General features: G+C 37.8%; 1 protein-coding gene across 2 annotated transcripts in view; it reads left to right on the top strand.

The window, feature by feature from the left end:
* LOC143025464 (methylmalonyl-CoA mutase, mitochondrial-like) overlaps positions 1 to 15,822 on the top strand; it is a 266,536-nt gene that overhangs the window by 15,200 nt on the left and 235,514 nt on the right. Inside the window, exons 1-4 of one of the 2 annotated variants that reach the window (XM_076185158.1) lie at positions 5,348 to 5,395; positions 6,596 to 6,792; positions 6,962 to 7,153; positions 7,273 to 7,456. In XM_076185158.1, the coding sequence (XP_076041273.1) occupies positions 5,363 to 5,395; positions 6,596 to 6,792; positions 6,962 to 7,153; positions 7,273 to 7,456 (606 nt within the window). In that variant the 5' untranslated portion in view covers positions 5,348 to 5,362. Of the gene's footprint in view, positions 1 to 5,347; positions 5,396 to 6,595; positions 6,793 to 6,961; positions 7,154 to 7,272; positions 7,457 to 15,822 lie in introns of those variants that run through there. The other variant, XM_076185159.1, reaches the window with a different exon arrangement.

Raw genomic sequence — 15,822 nt, 5'->3', positions numbered from 1 at the left:
CTTGGTGACCACTTCATCGCTGCATACTCCAATCTTGGTCATATCAAAGTAACTAGTATTTTCTTCACCAATTCTTTGTCCAGGTATTTACCTAGTTGTATTTTGCAGGAGAGGTGCTATACTCGTAGGGACCCGCAGATGTATCTTTCTGCATCCAGTTCTTTCTTAAGGGACCATGGGAAGTCTTATAGGTGAACGTGTCATAAAAGTTGTTAAATTTCTTTGGTAAACTTATGTATACTTACTCTATCAGAAAGAGTATTATTGCATACTAAATTGTTTTAGTAACATGTATATATTATGTGTAGTTATTTATTTATTTATTATTATTTTTTTTTTTATATATATTTTTTTAATGATGGTATCTGTGATCATTGAAGTATCCATAGGCATAGGTAATCAGCCTACTATGTAGGAAATGAAAGATTAGAGTCTTGGGAACAACTTCACTAAATTAGATTTTTTCCTACTCTTTTATTTTTTTTATGATTTTTCAATTTTGAATAGTAGAAACTTCAGTGAAAATCTGCTATGATAAATGAAACAAAAAAATTAAGTTACAGTTTCCTTTATTTTTTTCTTGCCAAATTAAAGAATTACTATTTCTCTTTACAAATTCGAAAGAATGAATAAAATCGGACAAAAAGAAACAGATATAGCTATTTAAATATAAAAGACAAACTTTTCAGGAGAGGCATTTAAAGTTTAAAGGAGCGCACCGGCATTTAAAATCCTCCAGCCGCGTACTCACTCGTGACATTGTCTATTTGTTTACGTTTCCATTTACAACTTAAACAAAACTGAACTGGCTATCGAAAATTTGACCTTATTTCAATGTTCAGAATGTTTTTTCATGCAATGGGGTTGCCAGATGTTGCCAATAATTTATTTTATATATAAGAAAAGAAACGGAATTGAGCTGTAATATTTGCTCCAAGTGTTACAACCATCATAGAGAATCTTTTGAATGCTTACCTGTTGGTAGAATAAAAGATGATACAATTGTGTGCGTGACTGGTAGGCTGACAGATACGCGACAGGGCGACTTCCTTCTCCTTTAGCTTTAAAGAGATACTGAGATCCTTGTGGTGATTGATGATTTAGTGTTGGGCAAGTTGCCAGATATCTCCGTAAATATTAATTATAGTAAACAAAACAGAACTGGCTATCAAAATTTTGACTTTATTTCAATATACAGAATGTTTTTTCATGCAATGGGTTGCCAGAGGTCGCCAAAAAATTATCTATTTTATTTTATATATAAGAAAAGAAATGGAATTGAGCTGTAATATTTGGTCGAAGTGTTACCACCATCATAGAGAATCTTTTGAAATATTTACCTAAAATTAATTAATTTTCCAGAATTTTTCATGTTTTCGTGCCCCACAGTCCCTTAAAGTCGTGTTTAGTTTTAGCACTCGCTGTTTTCTCTTTCAATTTATTCCATGTATTTATCACTCTATGTGGAAAGCTATTCTTTTTCAGATCTCTTCTGTAACTGTCCTTCTGAACTTTCTTCTTGGGTCCCCTTGTATTTCCTCTGTCCCATTTAAGTAGATCATCCCTGTCAAGGATTTCCATCCCTTTCATAATTCTATATATGAATATCAAATTGCCTCTTTCTTTTCTTTGCTCCAGAGTTAATAAGTTTAGTTTGTCCAGTCTTTGTTTATATATATATATATATTTTTTTTTACTGGGTGTCCATAGTGATGCTGCATACTTTATTTTTGGTCTTATTAGTGTAACTAGGATTTTCTTCACCATTTCCTCGTCCATGTAGTCAAAGGCCACTTTCATTGATCTTATTAAATTGTTGGTTTCTCCAACTATTTTGTTTACATGTTTGTCTGGTGTCATGTCATTTGAAATGATCACTCCTAGGTCTCTTTCTGAATTTACTTTGTAACTTCTTTTGTTCCAATTTTGTATTTACCAGATATTCTATTTCTGCTTTTTCCAGATTCCATTATACTACATTTTTTAATGTTGAAATTCACTTCATTCTTCTTACTCCAATTCCAGACTTTGTCCAGATCTCCCTGAAAGGATTTATAGTCTTCTTCATTACTCACTCTCTTCAATAGTTTTGCATCCCCCTATATATATATTGGTATTATATTTGCTCTTTTTCCAATCTTCTGGAACTTTTCCTTCTTTCAATGAACTGCTTATTAGACTTTGTATTCTCTCAAAATCTGGTTTGTCACTTCATGTGGTCCATGCAAATTTTCTGACATTGAGATTACTTAAGTATTTCATTATTTCTTTCCTTGTTACTTCTATCTCTTTCATAGGGGGGACTTTCTTCTCCCACTCGACATCTCTAAGTTGTATGTTCTCCCTTGTAAACACAGATTCAAAATGCTCATTCATAATTTCTGCCATTTCTATTTTCTCTGTATATTCAGCTCCTTGTCATAGTTTCACTAGTTCTAGTTTGTTTTTCAGTTTGTTGTTTACAAATCTATAAAATAGTTTTGGTTAATCTTTACATTTTTCTATGACATCCTTTTCATATTTTCTCTTTTCTTCTCTGCACACTTGTACACATTAATTTCTATAACTAGTATATATTTTCCATTGTTCAGGTCTTTCGTCTTTCTTCCATTTTATTCAAGCTTTATCCCTTTTGTCTTTTGACTCCTTACATTTTTTGTTGTACCAACACTTTACATTTCCTTTTTCTTGTTTTTGGTCTTGGAATATACTTTTCCACTCTTTTATAAATTTTTGTCAAAATATTCCATTTCTCTTCTACTGTTTCCTCCTTGTGTATCATTTCCCAGTCTGCTTTTTGAAAAAAATTCTCTTATAAAAATTTGTTTTTCCATACATCAAGCTCCCCTTTCTATATTCGTTTTTTTCCCATGTATTTTTCCTCGTTTAGTTCCAGTTCAACTAATATGTGGTCACTTTTACTTATTGGCATCTTATATTCAATCTTGTCCACTATTTCAGGTTCTGATGTGATTATTAGGTCCAGTCTCAATGGTTCTTCCTCATTTCTATACCTAATATTCTCTTGTATCCATTGCGTCATTGTATGTTCAATAATCATATCAAGTAGTACATTTCCCCATAGGTTGTCTCCCCCTTTCACTGTCATTTCTTCCCAGCAGATTTCTTTACAATTAAAGTCACCCATTATAACTATTCTTCCTCTATCTTCCATTATCTTATTTAGTGTTATCCTTGTGTCTTCTAATATATTTATGTGTTCTCTCTCTTTCCACGAAGCCGTTTTAGGAGGCACATAATTTACCACAAACTTCCTGCTCTTCTTGTCCCTGTCCTCTATTTCCATCGTAATCATCTCCACTCTATTCTTTCCATATGTAACATTGCTCACATTTATATCCTTCTTAGTCAGGAACATAACTCCACCCCCTTGTTTTACTTCTGTTTCTAATCTAATAATTATATGCGCTATGTCCTACACTGTTGGGTGGTAATGGAACTTTCAATTTTTGTCTCTACAATTCCCAATATGTCCAGTTCTTTTTCCTTCAGGTAATCATTCAGTTCGTTCAAGCCTGTTATTAAGCCATATATATTTGTGTAAGACACTTTTAATTTTCTGTTACCTCCATCCTGTTTTCTGTTTCCCTTCCATTTTTCTCTACTATGAACCATTTCCTCACTTTCATATCAACTACTCTCCAGTAGAATTTCTCTTTGCCTCTGTTCTCATTTTTTCCTTAGCTTTGATTCTTTTTGTTTTCTCTTCCTCTCCTCTTTATTCATCTCTCTTTTTATCCATACCTGTTTATACTGATCACTTTTTGCTAGTTTCCCTGTTTTTGATAAGATATTCTCTGCTGTCGTTTGTGACCTGAATTTAACCTTAATTGGTCTGGTCTTGTCTATATTGTATTTCCTCAATCTATATATTTCTTCAATTTCTTTCCCTATTTCTTGTTCATCTTCTTGAACTATTTTTAATACCTTGTTTACTTTTTCCTTCTTTACTCTTGTAGTCCTATTTGGATTATGCTTCTCTTCCATTCCTAATATAATTATACATTTCTTTTTATCTGCTAAGTCTCTTACTATATTCTCCTTCTCTCTCATCACTTTAATAACTGTGTCCTTAGTTTGTTCTTTCATCTGTTGTTTCACTATATCTAAATTCAATTTTGTTATTCTCTTGGACTTTTTTCCAACCACTTACCTCTTTTGCTATGGACTCTTTATTCTCTTTATTATTCCTCTTTAATTCCTCATTCTCATCCTTAACTTCTCTTAACTGTCTTTTTAATTCTACTATTTCTTTAGTTAGGTTTTGATTCTCCTTCTTTAGTTCTTCCATTTTATCAACTCTTTGAGTAACTAGTGCTAGTTGGCTAAACCTAACATCCCATGCTTCTTTCATTTTTGTTAGTTTCTCCTCTACATTTACTAGTCGGGGGAGGTTGTCATCTCCTCCCTCATAACTCCATAGAAGTAATTATCTCCTATTGAGCTGCTATTATCTATATTTCTACTTTTAATACCTCTGCTCACCTGTTCAACCTTGTCTGTGTCATCTGTGCACCTTTTGTTTACACCCCTTCTGATGCCCAAGGCCTGTTTGTCCCCATCCTCATTTCTTCCATTTTCTTCAATAATGTCCCCTTCTCCTTTTTCTTCACCTGCTCACTACACCACGAGCTTTCCCTGTTTTTTGAGGTTTTATGAGTTATTAGGTTTATTTGATGAAGGAAATATTGTTAGGTAAAGGAAACCCTAATATTAGGTAAAGGAAACCCTATTGTTATGTTAAGTAAGCATTATTGTTACATATATGTACATGTAATATGTGCAACATTAATGGATTTTCAACTTTTGTGAGGTTCTCGATCCCCTAACCCTTGTGAATATTGAGGGCCTACTGGATTTTCTAATCCTGATATCACATATCACATTTGGCCTCACAATGGTGTGGGATTCCTGTGTCTTGCATATTTTCTCTCGCTTCCTTCTGTGGTGATTGGTTTGACGATGGCAACATCACCACTGGTTGATACTAGTTGATACTAGAAAGTGTGATACTAGGGATACTAGTGTTTTTCATCGCATCACACGCTGGGCCCCTTCTCGAGTCATAACACCATTTCTTTCCTGCTGAGGTCAGGTTTTCTTAATGAACAACATAACAGCTAGTGAATGAGGCAGTTTACAAAGAGACATGTGTCCTATTGGCCAGTATATAGTAAACAGATTCATAGGCAATCATAATTAGTTGTAGGAGGAGCCTATCGCCTCCAGAGTTTTCATGTTGGCCAGCACACAGAGTTAAGTCAGTCTTGCAGTTGAAGTAGTAAATATAACATAGAGCCAAGTGCTAAGTATAAATCTTGATATATCAGAATTCAAGACCATGGTGACAGCAGCCCGGAGAGCCACAGAGAAGGTCGGTATAAATTACAAGTCCAGCCTCACTCACACACCCCATACATTCATTCACACTATGATTTAGATTTGAGATGATAACAAATAAAAGTCATAGATAGGAGTAATTAGTCTCATTCAACACCATTTTGAGAATGATAATGAGAGATAAAAATGTGATACTAAAACATTTCTTGAGCTTGTTTGTGTTTCCCTGATCTAACCATCTTGGCCACAGCAACTACAACATGTTTATATATATGTAATCAGGGAGCATGACACTTCTACGCCTATCTTGGTATCTTTCACATAAGGCAACCACTCTTGGTTTACCTCTGTATCTTCCATCTTATCTAACCTATTTTCACTTACACAGCAATTACTATAATCTTTATTCTCTCCTACTTCCTTCTCCTTTGTCTTGCTAGAGTTCTTTCCTTGTCTCCAGTCTTGTGTGTCCCCCCATGTTTCCCCTTGGGACAATGTTCCATCCCATGACCGTATTTACTGCAGGTATAGCATCTACCATTTTGATCCATAACCCTCCTATTTCCTTCTATACACATCTCCTGCCTGGTTTGCTTGCTTCCCATTTCCTGCCAGTACCTTTGTCCATTTGGCCTAGCATAAGTCCTGAGTTCTCTGCCTAAATCTACTACAGTTAAACCACTGGACTTGTCTCCTCCAACTATCTCATACTTGTGGTCTCCTATATCTGATTCGGAATTGCATATGTGCCTCTGTTCTTACCCCACAGAGTTTGTATCGTGTTTCTCTTTCTAGATTCACTTGTCCTTAACATGAAATTTTCTGCAAAACTTGCTGCATGTAACAAGGTCTTACACTTCTGCATGGTCACATATTACCTAGCCTCACTGTTCAATATGTTAAAGAATTGTTCAATCCTAAATACCTCAATGATTTCTCAGTGGTTACTGTATTTTCTGTATGTAGCAATTTGTCGTGACACATCAAGACAGCCTATAGGTATGCATTTTTTTTACTTGCTCTCTGGATAGTAGTTAATATTGTTACTGTTTTATCTAGGGATAGGAATTGGTCTATTTCAAAGTATTTCAGCTCTTTCTCTATGTCTTCTGAGTACTTACAATAGCTTGATTAATATTATTTCTTGAAGTTTACTGTGTTATGAGATTTGTTTCCAATTTTTTCATGCTTTATTTTTTAATCTTTCATTATTTGTGCTTTTGGTGACTTTCAGGTAGGAGAAAAATTGTCTCCTGTTCTAACAACAGTATGTATACGCTCCTGTCACTCCGGCAGCCACACTCTCGAGCAAGAATGGAGAAGTTTAGGAAAGAAACAGTTGAAAGGAACAGATCCAATGGATAAATTAATGTGGAAAACTCCAGAGGGCATCACAATCAAACCTCTTTATACAAAAGATGATGTCAAAGGGTGATTTTATTTATTAACTTTTTATTATTCTATTTTTAGTTAGAATGATTTTGGAAATTTATATTCAGAATGTGTGCAGTAATAGTGTCATAATTGTTACTGAAACTGATCAAGTTGTAAAATAATTTTTAATGTAGGAATTTTTGTGCATATTCTTATCTCAATTCAGGGCTGATGAAATTCCTGGCAAATATCCATACACACGAGGGCCTTATCCTACCATGTATGCCAATCGCCCATGGACAATCCGTCAATATGCAGGATTCAGCACAGTTGAAGAGAGCAACAAATTTTATAAAGAGAATATCAAGGCTGGGCAACAAGGCCTTTCTGTAGCATTTGACCTTGCTACTCACAGAGGGTGAGATATGTATGTGTGTGATATGGTGAAAGTCTGTTTTCCTTTGTTGTGCTGAGAGTGATTATGCAAACTACAGTAAACAGAACTGCTACAGAGGATTCACATTACAATTTTTTCAGGTATGATTCTGATAATCCTCGTGTGTATGGAGATGTTGGTATGGCAGGAGTTGCCATTGATTCTGTAGAGGATATGAAGACCTTGTTTGATGGTATTCCTCTGAACAAGATGTCAGTTTCCATGACAATGAATGGAGCAGTCATACCAGTCATGGCAATGTTTATTGTTGCTGGCCAGGAGCAGGTACCAAAGATTATCTTGTTATGAATGTAATTATTATTTTTCTCTATAGAAAAATATGATTTTATACTATTAAATACTTAGTCTTGTAGTCTGTCATACAGGATCCCTACATTCCTTTGCTTGGTCATAGCCACTACCCAGAGATTTCCTAGTAAAGATGTATGATATTGTCAGTATTCTATGTATACAGTGCTCGACATAGGATTGGTCCACCAGTGTTATAAATGGAAACACCCTTAAGGGTGGGTGGGTGAATTTTTGCACTATTTGAATGTGCCACCTACCATTGTAGTGTTGTGGGTAGAGCTAATCATCTCAACTGAAACCAGCATGCTCAGTTGTTGACTTGCCACTATGTGGGGGGAGGATTTGTGCTGCAAGTGTCTTGTATGTCCCTGCTTCTCAATCCCCACTACTGCCTCTGCTAACCCCCCAGTGTTGTGAATATGGGTTCTAGTAAGGATTTATCAAAGGAAACCATTGCCCAGATTGTAGCTCCAAAGAAATCCAGTTATACAATGAAGGAAATAGCTGAACCGGTTGGCATGTGTTCATGAAATGTTAGACGCTGGGTTGCTAAGTTTCATCAGGAGGGTGGCCTCTCCACTCCCACTCAAGAAAAGAGGCCTAGAAAGGCACTGAAGACTAGTAAAAAGGCCCACACTATTGTAAAATGTCAGGTTGAGTCTAATCCATGAGTGACTGGAAGGAAAATCAAGGAAAGTAACCCTGAATTGTTTGGCGAGGTGTCAGTTCAAACTGTGAATGGTAGGATCATGGCACTTGGGTACACGAGTCACTAACCGATCAAGAAGCCTCTTCTCACGCTTAAACAGAGGTGCAGTAGAGTTTCTTTTGTTTATAAATATAGCGGTTGGGATAGTGACAAGTGGGTGAGTGTGCTGTGGAACGATGAATTCACCTTTCTTCATGGTGTCTGACAGTATACATATATATATATATATATATATATATATATATATATATATATATATATATATACATACATACATACATACATACATACACCAAAGGCTTTTTCCCCCTTACAAGGGAGGTAGCCAAAAGTATATACATACATAAACATATATATACCAAAGGCTTTTTTCCCCCTTACATGGGAGGTAGCGAAAAGAAAAAGGTATAGAGACCACTCCCACCCATTCTATCCCCTACATACTCCACTCCTCTCCACCCTCTTCCCTCCCTCTTAGGTCCAGCACCGTCTCTCTCTTTTCTCTCTCTAAAAAAATAAAAGAAAAAAAAAATCACTGTTCTTTTTTCATTTGCTTAATTTCTAAATTCCTTTTCTTTCTCTTTTTCTTCATTGCTAATTTTTTTTTTTTTATCCATACATTTTTGTATGGTTCACTATTTGCTAGTTTTGTTCTAGATAGTACCTCTGCTATCATTTGAGACCTAGGTTTTATTTTTAGTGGCCTATATTGTTTTTCTTTTGAGTATTTTCCTATTCTATGTATTTCCTCAATTTCTTTACCTATATTCTGTCCCTCCTTTTGAATCTCTTTCAGAATTGCTTTAGCAATCTCTTTCTCCTCTTTTTCTCTGATATCTAGGTACATCATGTTTCTCTTTAATACCATAAACTACAATGCACTTTTTTTTATCCACTGTGTCCATGACCAAATTTCCTTTTTCCTTAATCAATTTAAGCACCGTTTCTTTATCATTTTCCTTGACTTGTTGCTCTACTATTTCTTTAAAAAATAATTTTTAATTTTCTTGTTCTACTTTCCACTGTGTCTTTATTTCTTGAAAATCAGTTTCTTCCACTTTCTCGGTCACTGCCTGAATTTACTCCATTTTTTTTTTTTTTTTTTAAGGCCACATTTTCATTTATGTCTTCCCTATTGGTCTCTTCATTTGCTTTTCTTAGTTGGGCTATTTCTCTATACATCACTCTATGCTCACTTTTCAGTTCAATTATTTAATCTAATAAATCATTGATCTCTCTATTTCTCTCAATATTTTTATACCTGGGCTCTCGGTCTTTTTCTATCCCTCTACCCAAAATTCCACATCTACCAAATCTGGAAAAAATGTTGCTTTCAAACCTTTGGTACAACTTCGGGGTTTCATTTAAGCATGTCCTTTTGGGGATTACCCCCAGTGGTGATTCCATCCTACTTATGTCCAGGCATCTCTTAGATGGTTGAATGTATCAGAGACTGGCCTGGTTAGCCCAGACATAAAACCAATTCAAAACTCATGGGAGATGGTTAAACATGATTTATAAGGGAAAGAAGTCTCTACCATACCTGAGCAGAAGGAGATCTAGGAATCTTGGGCAAGGATACCACAGGATACACTTTGTAACCTTGCCCTTTCTGGTTAAGGTTAATGTGGATGAAGGTGAAACTGGGAAGATGTAGGTTTTTGTAAGAGCATATGGGCCTGGTAGTGAGAAGAGTGTAGAGATTTAAATGAATCCATAGAGGGTTTAGGGAGAAATATCAATGTAGTGGTATTGGGAAACCTCAGTGCTAGAGTAGGAGATAAGCCAATAAATAAGTGGTTGGGAAGTGTGTCATGTTGCCATGACTGTTTAATGTGTACATAGGGTGGTGTAGGAGGTAAATGCAAGAATAATGGGCAGGGGATTGGAGATAGTTAAAAAAAAAATGGTGAAAAGTGGGAGATAAGCCAACTGTTGTTTGCTGATGACACTGTGCTTGTAGCAGGATCAGAGGAGGGACTAAGAAAGTTAGTGATGGAATTGGGAAGGTGTGTGAAAGGAGGGGGTTGAAGGTTAATATGGTTAAAAGTAAGGTGATGAGATGCACAAGGAGAGAGGATGGCAGCAAATTGGAGGTGAGTATTGAAAGAGAGAGGTTGGAGGAAATGGATAGCTTTAGATACTTGGTGCATGTGGCAGAAAAGGGAGAGGGTGAAGTGGAGGTAGATTGTTGATTGAGAGAAGTAAGCAAATACCTTTGGAGATTAAAAACTAATTAGAAATAGACATTTGGGAATGGATGATAACAGGAGATTGCACCAAGGGGTGATGGTGCAGATAGCACTGTATAGGGCAGAAACATGGAACATAAGAGAGGAAGAATTTAAATGTGTTTGTGATGAAATGTCTGAAATATGGTAGGGGTTATTAGGATGGATAGAGTGAGAAATGAGGTGAGTAGAGCAGGGGTGGAAAAGGAGATGGCAGATAGGGTTGATGAAAGAATATTGGGATGGTTTGGACACATGGAAAGAATGAGTGAAGATCAGTAAAAGAAGTGTGGAAAGCAAAGGTGGATGGAGTGAACAGGAGGGAGTGATTGAGGATGGGATGGATGGATGGGGTAAAAGAGGCATTGAGAAATGGGGGATTTCTGTTGAGGAAGTAAGGGAGAAGACAGAAGATAGGGGTAAGTGGAGAATGGTCATATATGGATTATGGTGTGGTGTATGGGAGTGGGTGGGGGATGGGGGTTAGGGAGTGGTCATGTGTGAATTATATTTTATGCAGCATGAAGTGATTTCTCCTTGTCTTCTCTTTTTCTACAGAAGAGGAAAGAGAGGGGAGCTTGCTGATTAAATGAAGCAGCCTTGCTGTGGATATGCTGTCTCTTGCTGCATTGCTTCTGATCCAGGGCAGTGGGTGAGATACAGGGATGACCTGTCATCCAGGAGGAGCTAAGAAAAGAGGAAGGGATGGGTGGTGAATGGGAGTGGAGTGGGTGGGGATGAAATGGGTGGGAGTGGAATTATGCCTTTTGATATTGGCTACCTCCCTTGTACATTCCCACCCATTCCATCCCCAATACACTCCACTCCCCTCCACCCTCTACCCTCCCTCTTATCTTGGCACATCCTGGATGACGGGTCATCCCTGCATCTCACCCACTGCCCTGGGTCAGTAGTGTCGCAAGACACAGCACATCCACAGCAAGGCCGCTTCATTAAATTGACGACCCCCCCTCTCTGTCCCCTCATGCAGGAAAGGAGAAGACGGGGAGAAATCCCTTCGGGCTGCGTCAAATTTTGCTCACACATACTACCTCACCCCCCATCTCCCCACCCATTCCACCTCATGCATCACATCATCATCCATATACAACCATTTACCATTCACCCCTGTCTTCTGTCCTCTCCCATCCTTCCTTAACGGACATTCCCCTCTTCCCTAAAGCCCCTTTCACCCCATCCATCCATCTCATCCTAGATTGCCCCCACACTTGTAAGGGGGGAAAAGCCCTTGGCATATGTATTATATTTTCTTTTTTTGTATTGATGTTTAGTTGACAGTGTTGGTATATTTTCTATGTTATTCAACTGGGCAGACCCTATATTGAGCACTGTATAGGGTAATGGAGGAGGATGTGCTCTTTATTTTCTTTTATGTGGGCATCTGAGGCTTTTGATGCCTGAGATGAGTTTGATTCTATATTAGTATTATTGTAATACAGGTTTGTGTCCTGAGTGGAAGTAAATATGGAAGCATGAAACATTTTGGTTGCAAGCATGTTGAGATGTAATCCACCTTTACTTCTAACATCCATTAGAAATTTTAGATATGTTAAGTTAATTTATATTAAAAATAAAGGTGGATATTCTGGGTGTGTTAGATGAGTGGTGCATGCCCACCAAACATGATAAATTCATCATAAAAATGAAAGACATCAGTACACGTATATCAAAGTAAGCTCTAGACTTTTTTTTTTTTTTCTTAAGATAGCGTTAAAGTTATTTCTGCTAACTTTTATGGAAATACATTGAATTTTTTTTTTTTTCTTGTATCTTGGTATTTTTGTTTTATTTCATTTTTTTTAAAGAAACTAAAAGCTTTTTGATAAAGATTGTCTTATTAACTTGATACTCTATGCTAAAAGTTACACCATACTGGATTTTTCTTTGTGAATACCCAAATTTGTAAAAATGTGAAGTTGTATTTCTAAAAGCATTTTACCCTTAGAGACATAATTTAACAAGAGGATTTAGAAAAAGGGTAAGTATTGTATAGACAAAAAATATTGGGACATTGTGACAAGTTGATGAAGGTGGAAAAAGAAGTCACAGGTCTAGTTCTGAGTTTTTGGGTTTATTCCTAACCGGTTTCGCTCTAAGCTTCTTCAGAGGAATGTGACTCTGGGGTGAAGCTGGCAGTATACATAGTAAGAATAGGGCCATGTTCCCTCCTTGGAGGTGGGCTCTGTTTGTTGTTTTTAATACAGTGTACAATAATTTGCAATGTAGCTATTAAACCATAGAAGTCAGATACAGCTCCGGTGTGTGTGAAATATTATCCAAGGGTGTAACAGTGTAAGTAAAATGAGTGAGTGGTGTGAAAATGTGAAAACCCCCCAAAAATGTCACAAGATAACTTATAATATAAAATAATATAATCCAGACAAAATGAAATAGAATAAAATAAAATGAAAACAATGTGATAATTTGAAGTGATGTAACGTCCTATGACATCACACCGCATTTTGTTGTATGACAAGATATTATAGTTTAACAATGAATATCATAAAAATATTAATACTGATACAATTTTACATATGTAATGCAAACAATAAATGATAATATAAATAACATAGCCAGACAGAATGAAAATAATGTGATAACATATAGGATGTTACATCACTTTAAGTTATCACACAACCCCAACTTCACACCAGAGGTCCTGGAGCTGCAGCGTCTACGTCGTGGGACCACCCCCCAACCCCAAGAGTTGGGGGCCAAACGGCAGCAACTACCCCTGGCCACCGGCTCTATGCAGGTGGCACCGATCCCCAAGAGGAGCTACGCCTACCTTGGGGAGTACCACAATCCTTTTTCCCAACATGCAATATTACGTTTTTTCTGCACTGAGGGGTGATTTTCCGGCGATCACCCCTCTTCTTCTACTTTTAGCTGGAGATGTAGAGAGCAATCCTGGGCCCACCACAAAATACACATGCCCAACATGCTCTAAACCCATTACTTCAAGCAGACAGACAAAGGGCTCAGTTCAGTGCAATATGTGCAAAAACTGGGCCCACCTCACTTGTACAACACTTGCTGACACAAACCAATACACAAACACTTGGACATGTTCTACCTGCCCTCCAGTAACCCCACTACCACCTCCCCAACCACAACCAGCACCCTCACCCACTCCCAATTTCCCTCTGCCCTTACCCCCGATTAGTACTCCCCTTCCTTTGTCCCCGATCTCTCCTTTCCCCCCCTCTGACCCAGATCCTACACCTTCCCCACTACCACCCCAACCTCAACCCCAAACGGCAACATACAACACATACAAAACACACAACATCAACATATTACAACACAACATTGACGGTATTAACACGAAAAAACATGAACTTGAACACTTTCTTAAACAACACAACATACACATTGTGATTTTACAAGAAACAAAACTAAGACACTCACACAAAACACCATCATTTCATAATTACACCACCATCAGACAAGACCGGACTGACGGCTATTGCGGTGGACTCATCACCCTGATCCACCACTCCATCTGTTTTGTGGACACAAGTGCCACAACCAAAATTCTCCTCCCTACCACAGATAACACAACAGAAATCCAATCCATTCGAATCTGCACAGGCAACAAATCAACACTGACAATAGTTAACATGTACATTCCCCCCAATCATCCCCCACAGTTCCAGACACCTTCAGGCCTCATTTTAGCCAACTAGCCTCAATCCCCAACCTGATCATGGGTGGAGACTTCAACGCCAAGTCGTCTGCCTGGTATGTCGACAACCCTGACACAGACAGAGGGCTTGATATACAGACTCAGTTTGACTCATTGACTATCATGAACAACACACATAATCATACACATATCCCACACCAAGCCCTCTACACTCCCTCCTCTCCTGATATCACCTTTTGCTCCCCCTGCCTAACCCCAACAACATCATGGAGAGTGGTCGGAACCCTTGGCTCTGACCACCTTCCAATCATCATCATCATCACCACCAAAACAAGATGCACCCCAGTTGGCCACAGACACATTTACACTAATTACAAGAGAGCTAACTGGGAAGCTTTTACTGAAGAGACAGAACAACATTTTGAAACACTTAACAGTACACCAATCACAAACATAAACAATGCTGTGCACACTTTTAATACAATCATACAAAATGCAGACAAGAGATACATCCCTAGAGGCAACAGAAAATCACACAACCCCAACTTCACACCAGAAATCCAAAGCCTCATCAGACAATGTGACACACTTAAACACGGTACCCCCACACCTATCCCTCAAAACATAGCAGACCAAATACAAACACTAAACACTGTGATTGCCAATAAAATACATGAACAAAAAACACAAAATTGGCAAAACTTTATCAATACACTTGATCACAAAACAAACACCAGCAAATTGTACAAAACACTCAACATAATTACACTATCCAACAGTAACACTACACGCTCTCACGCAGCAATAATCACAACAACAGATAATCTACCCTCAAACAGACAACAGGCAAACGCACTCATACGTCATTTTGCACAGACAAGCCATCTCACCTCTCACCCTGACGACCGACGCACCATTCGACGTAAGAAAGACTTTCCCACAGACTCAGACTATATACCCTTCATAGACAGTCAGACAAAACTCATAATACATAGTCTCAAGCACTCATCTGCCTGTGGCCCTGATAACATAAGCAACATCCACCTAAAACACATTGGACCACAAGGTATACATGCACTCACAAACATTGCAAACTACAGCTATTCACACAACACTATACCTGACATCTGGAAGCATGGTAAAATAATCACCATTCCAAAACCGAACAAAGACCCAACAATCCCAACATCGCACCGCCCAATCACACTTCTCTGCACCCCCTCTAAAGTCATTGAACGCCTAATACTTCAACTTGTCACACCACATATTCCCCTTGCTGACTCACAACACGGTTTTAGGCCACTACACTCCACAAACACTCTTCTGACAAACCTCACACAAAGAATTTTAGATGGCATCAATTCAGATAGGCCCCACCAAAGAACACTTCTTATAACATTAGACGTTAATGAAGCTTTTGATGCTATCCCCTGCCACAACCTAACAAATAAAATATATAACACAGACATGCACAATAACACCAAAAGATGGCTGGCCAATTATCTGGCAGGTAGGAATGCTTACGTGTCATATAATGGCCAATCATCGCACATCAGGAACATTAAGAACGGAGTACCACAGGGCTCAGTTCTATCCCCCACACTATTTAATCTATACATGCATGACTTACCCACACCAGACACCTCAGAAATACAAATCTCTTCCTACGCAGATGACATAACAATCACATGCACTGTCAGGGGGGTACAAATAATAGTTTTGTATACTC

This window comes from Oratosquilla oratoria, chromosome 5 (assembly GCF_046742065.1).
Source record: "Oratosquilla oratoria isolate Oo_2021 chromosome 5, ASM4674206v1, whole genome shotgun sequence".
NCBI classification, from domain to species: domain Eukaryota; kingdom Metazoa; phylum Arthropoda; class Malacostraca; order Stomatopoda; family Squillidae; genus Oratosquilla; species Oratosquilla oratoria.
This window is presented reverse-complemented; position numbering and strand designations above follow the sequence as displayed.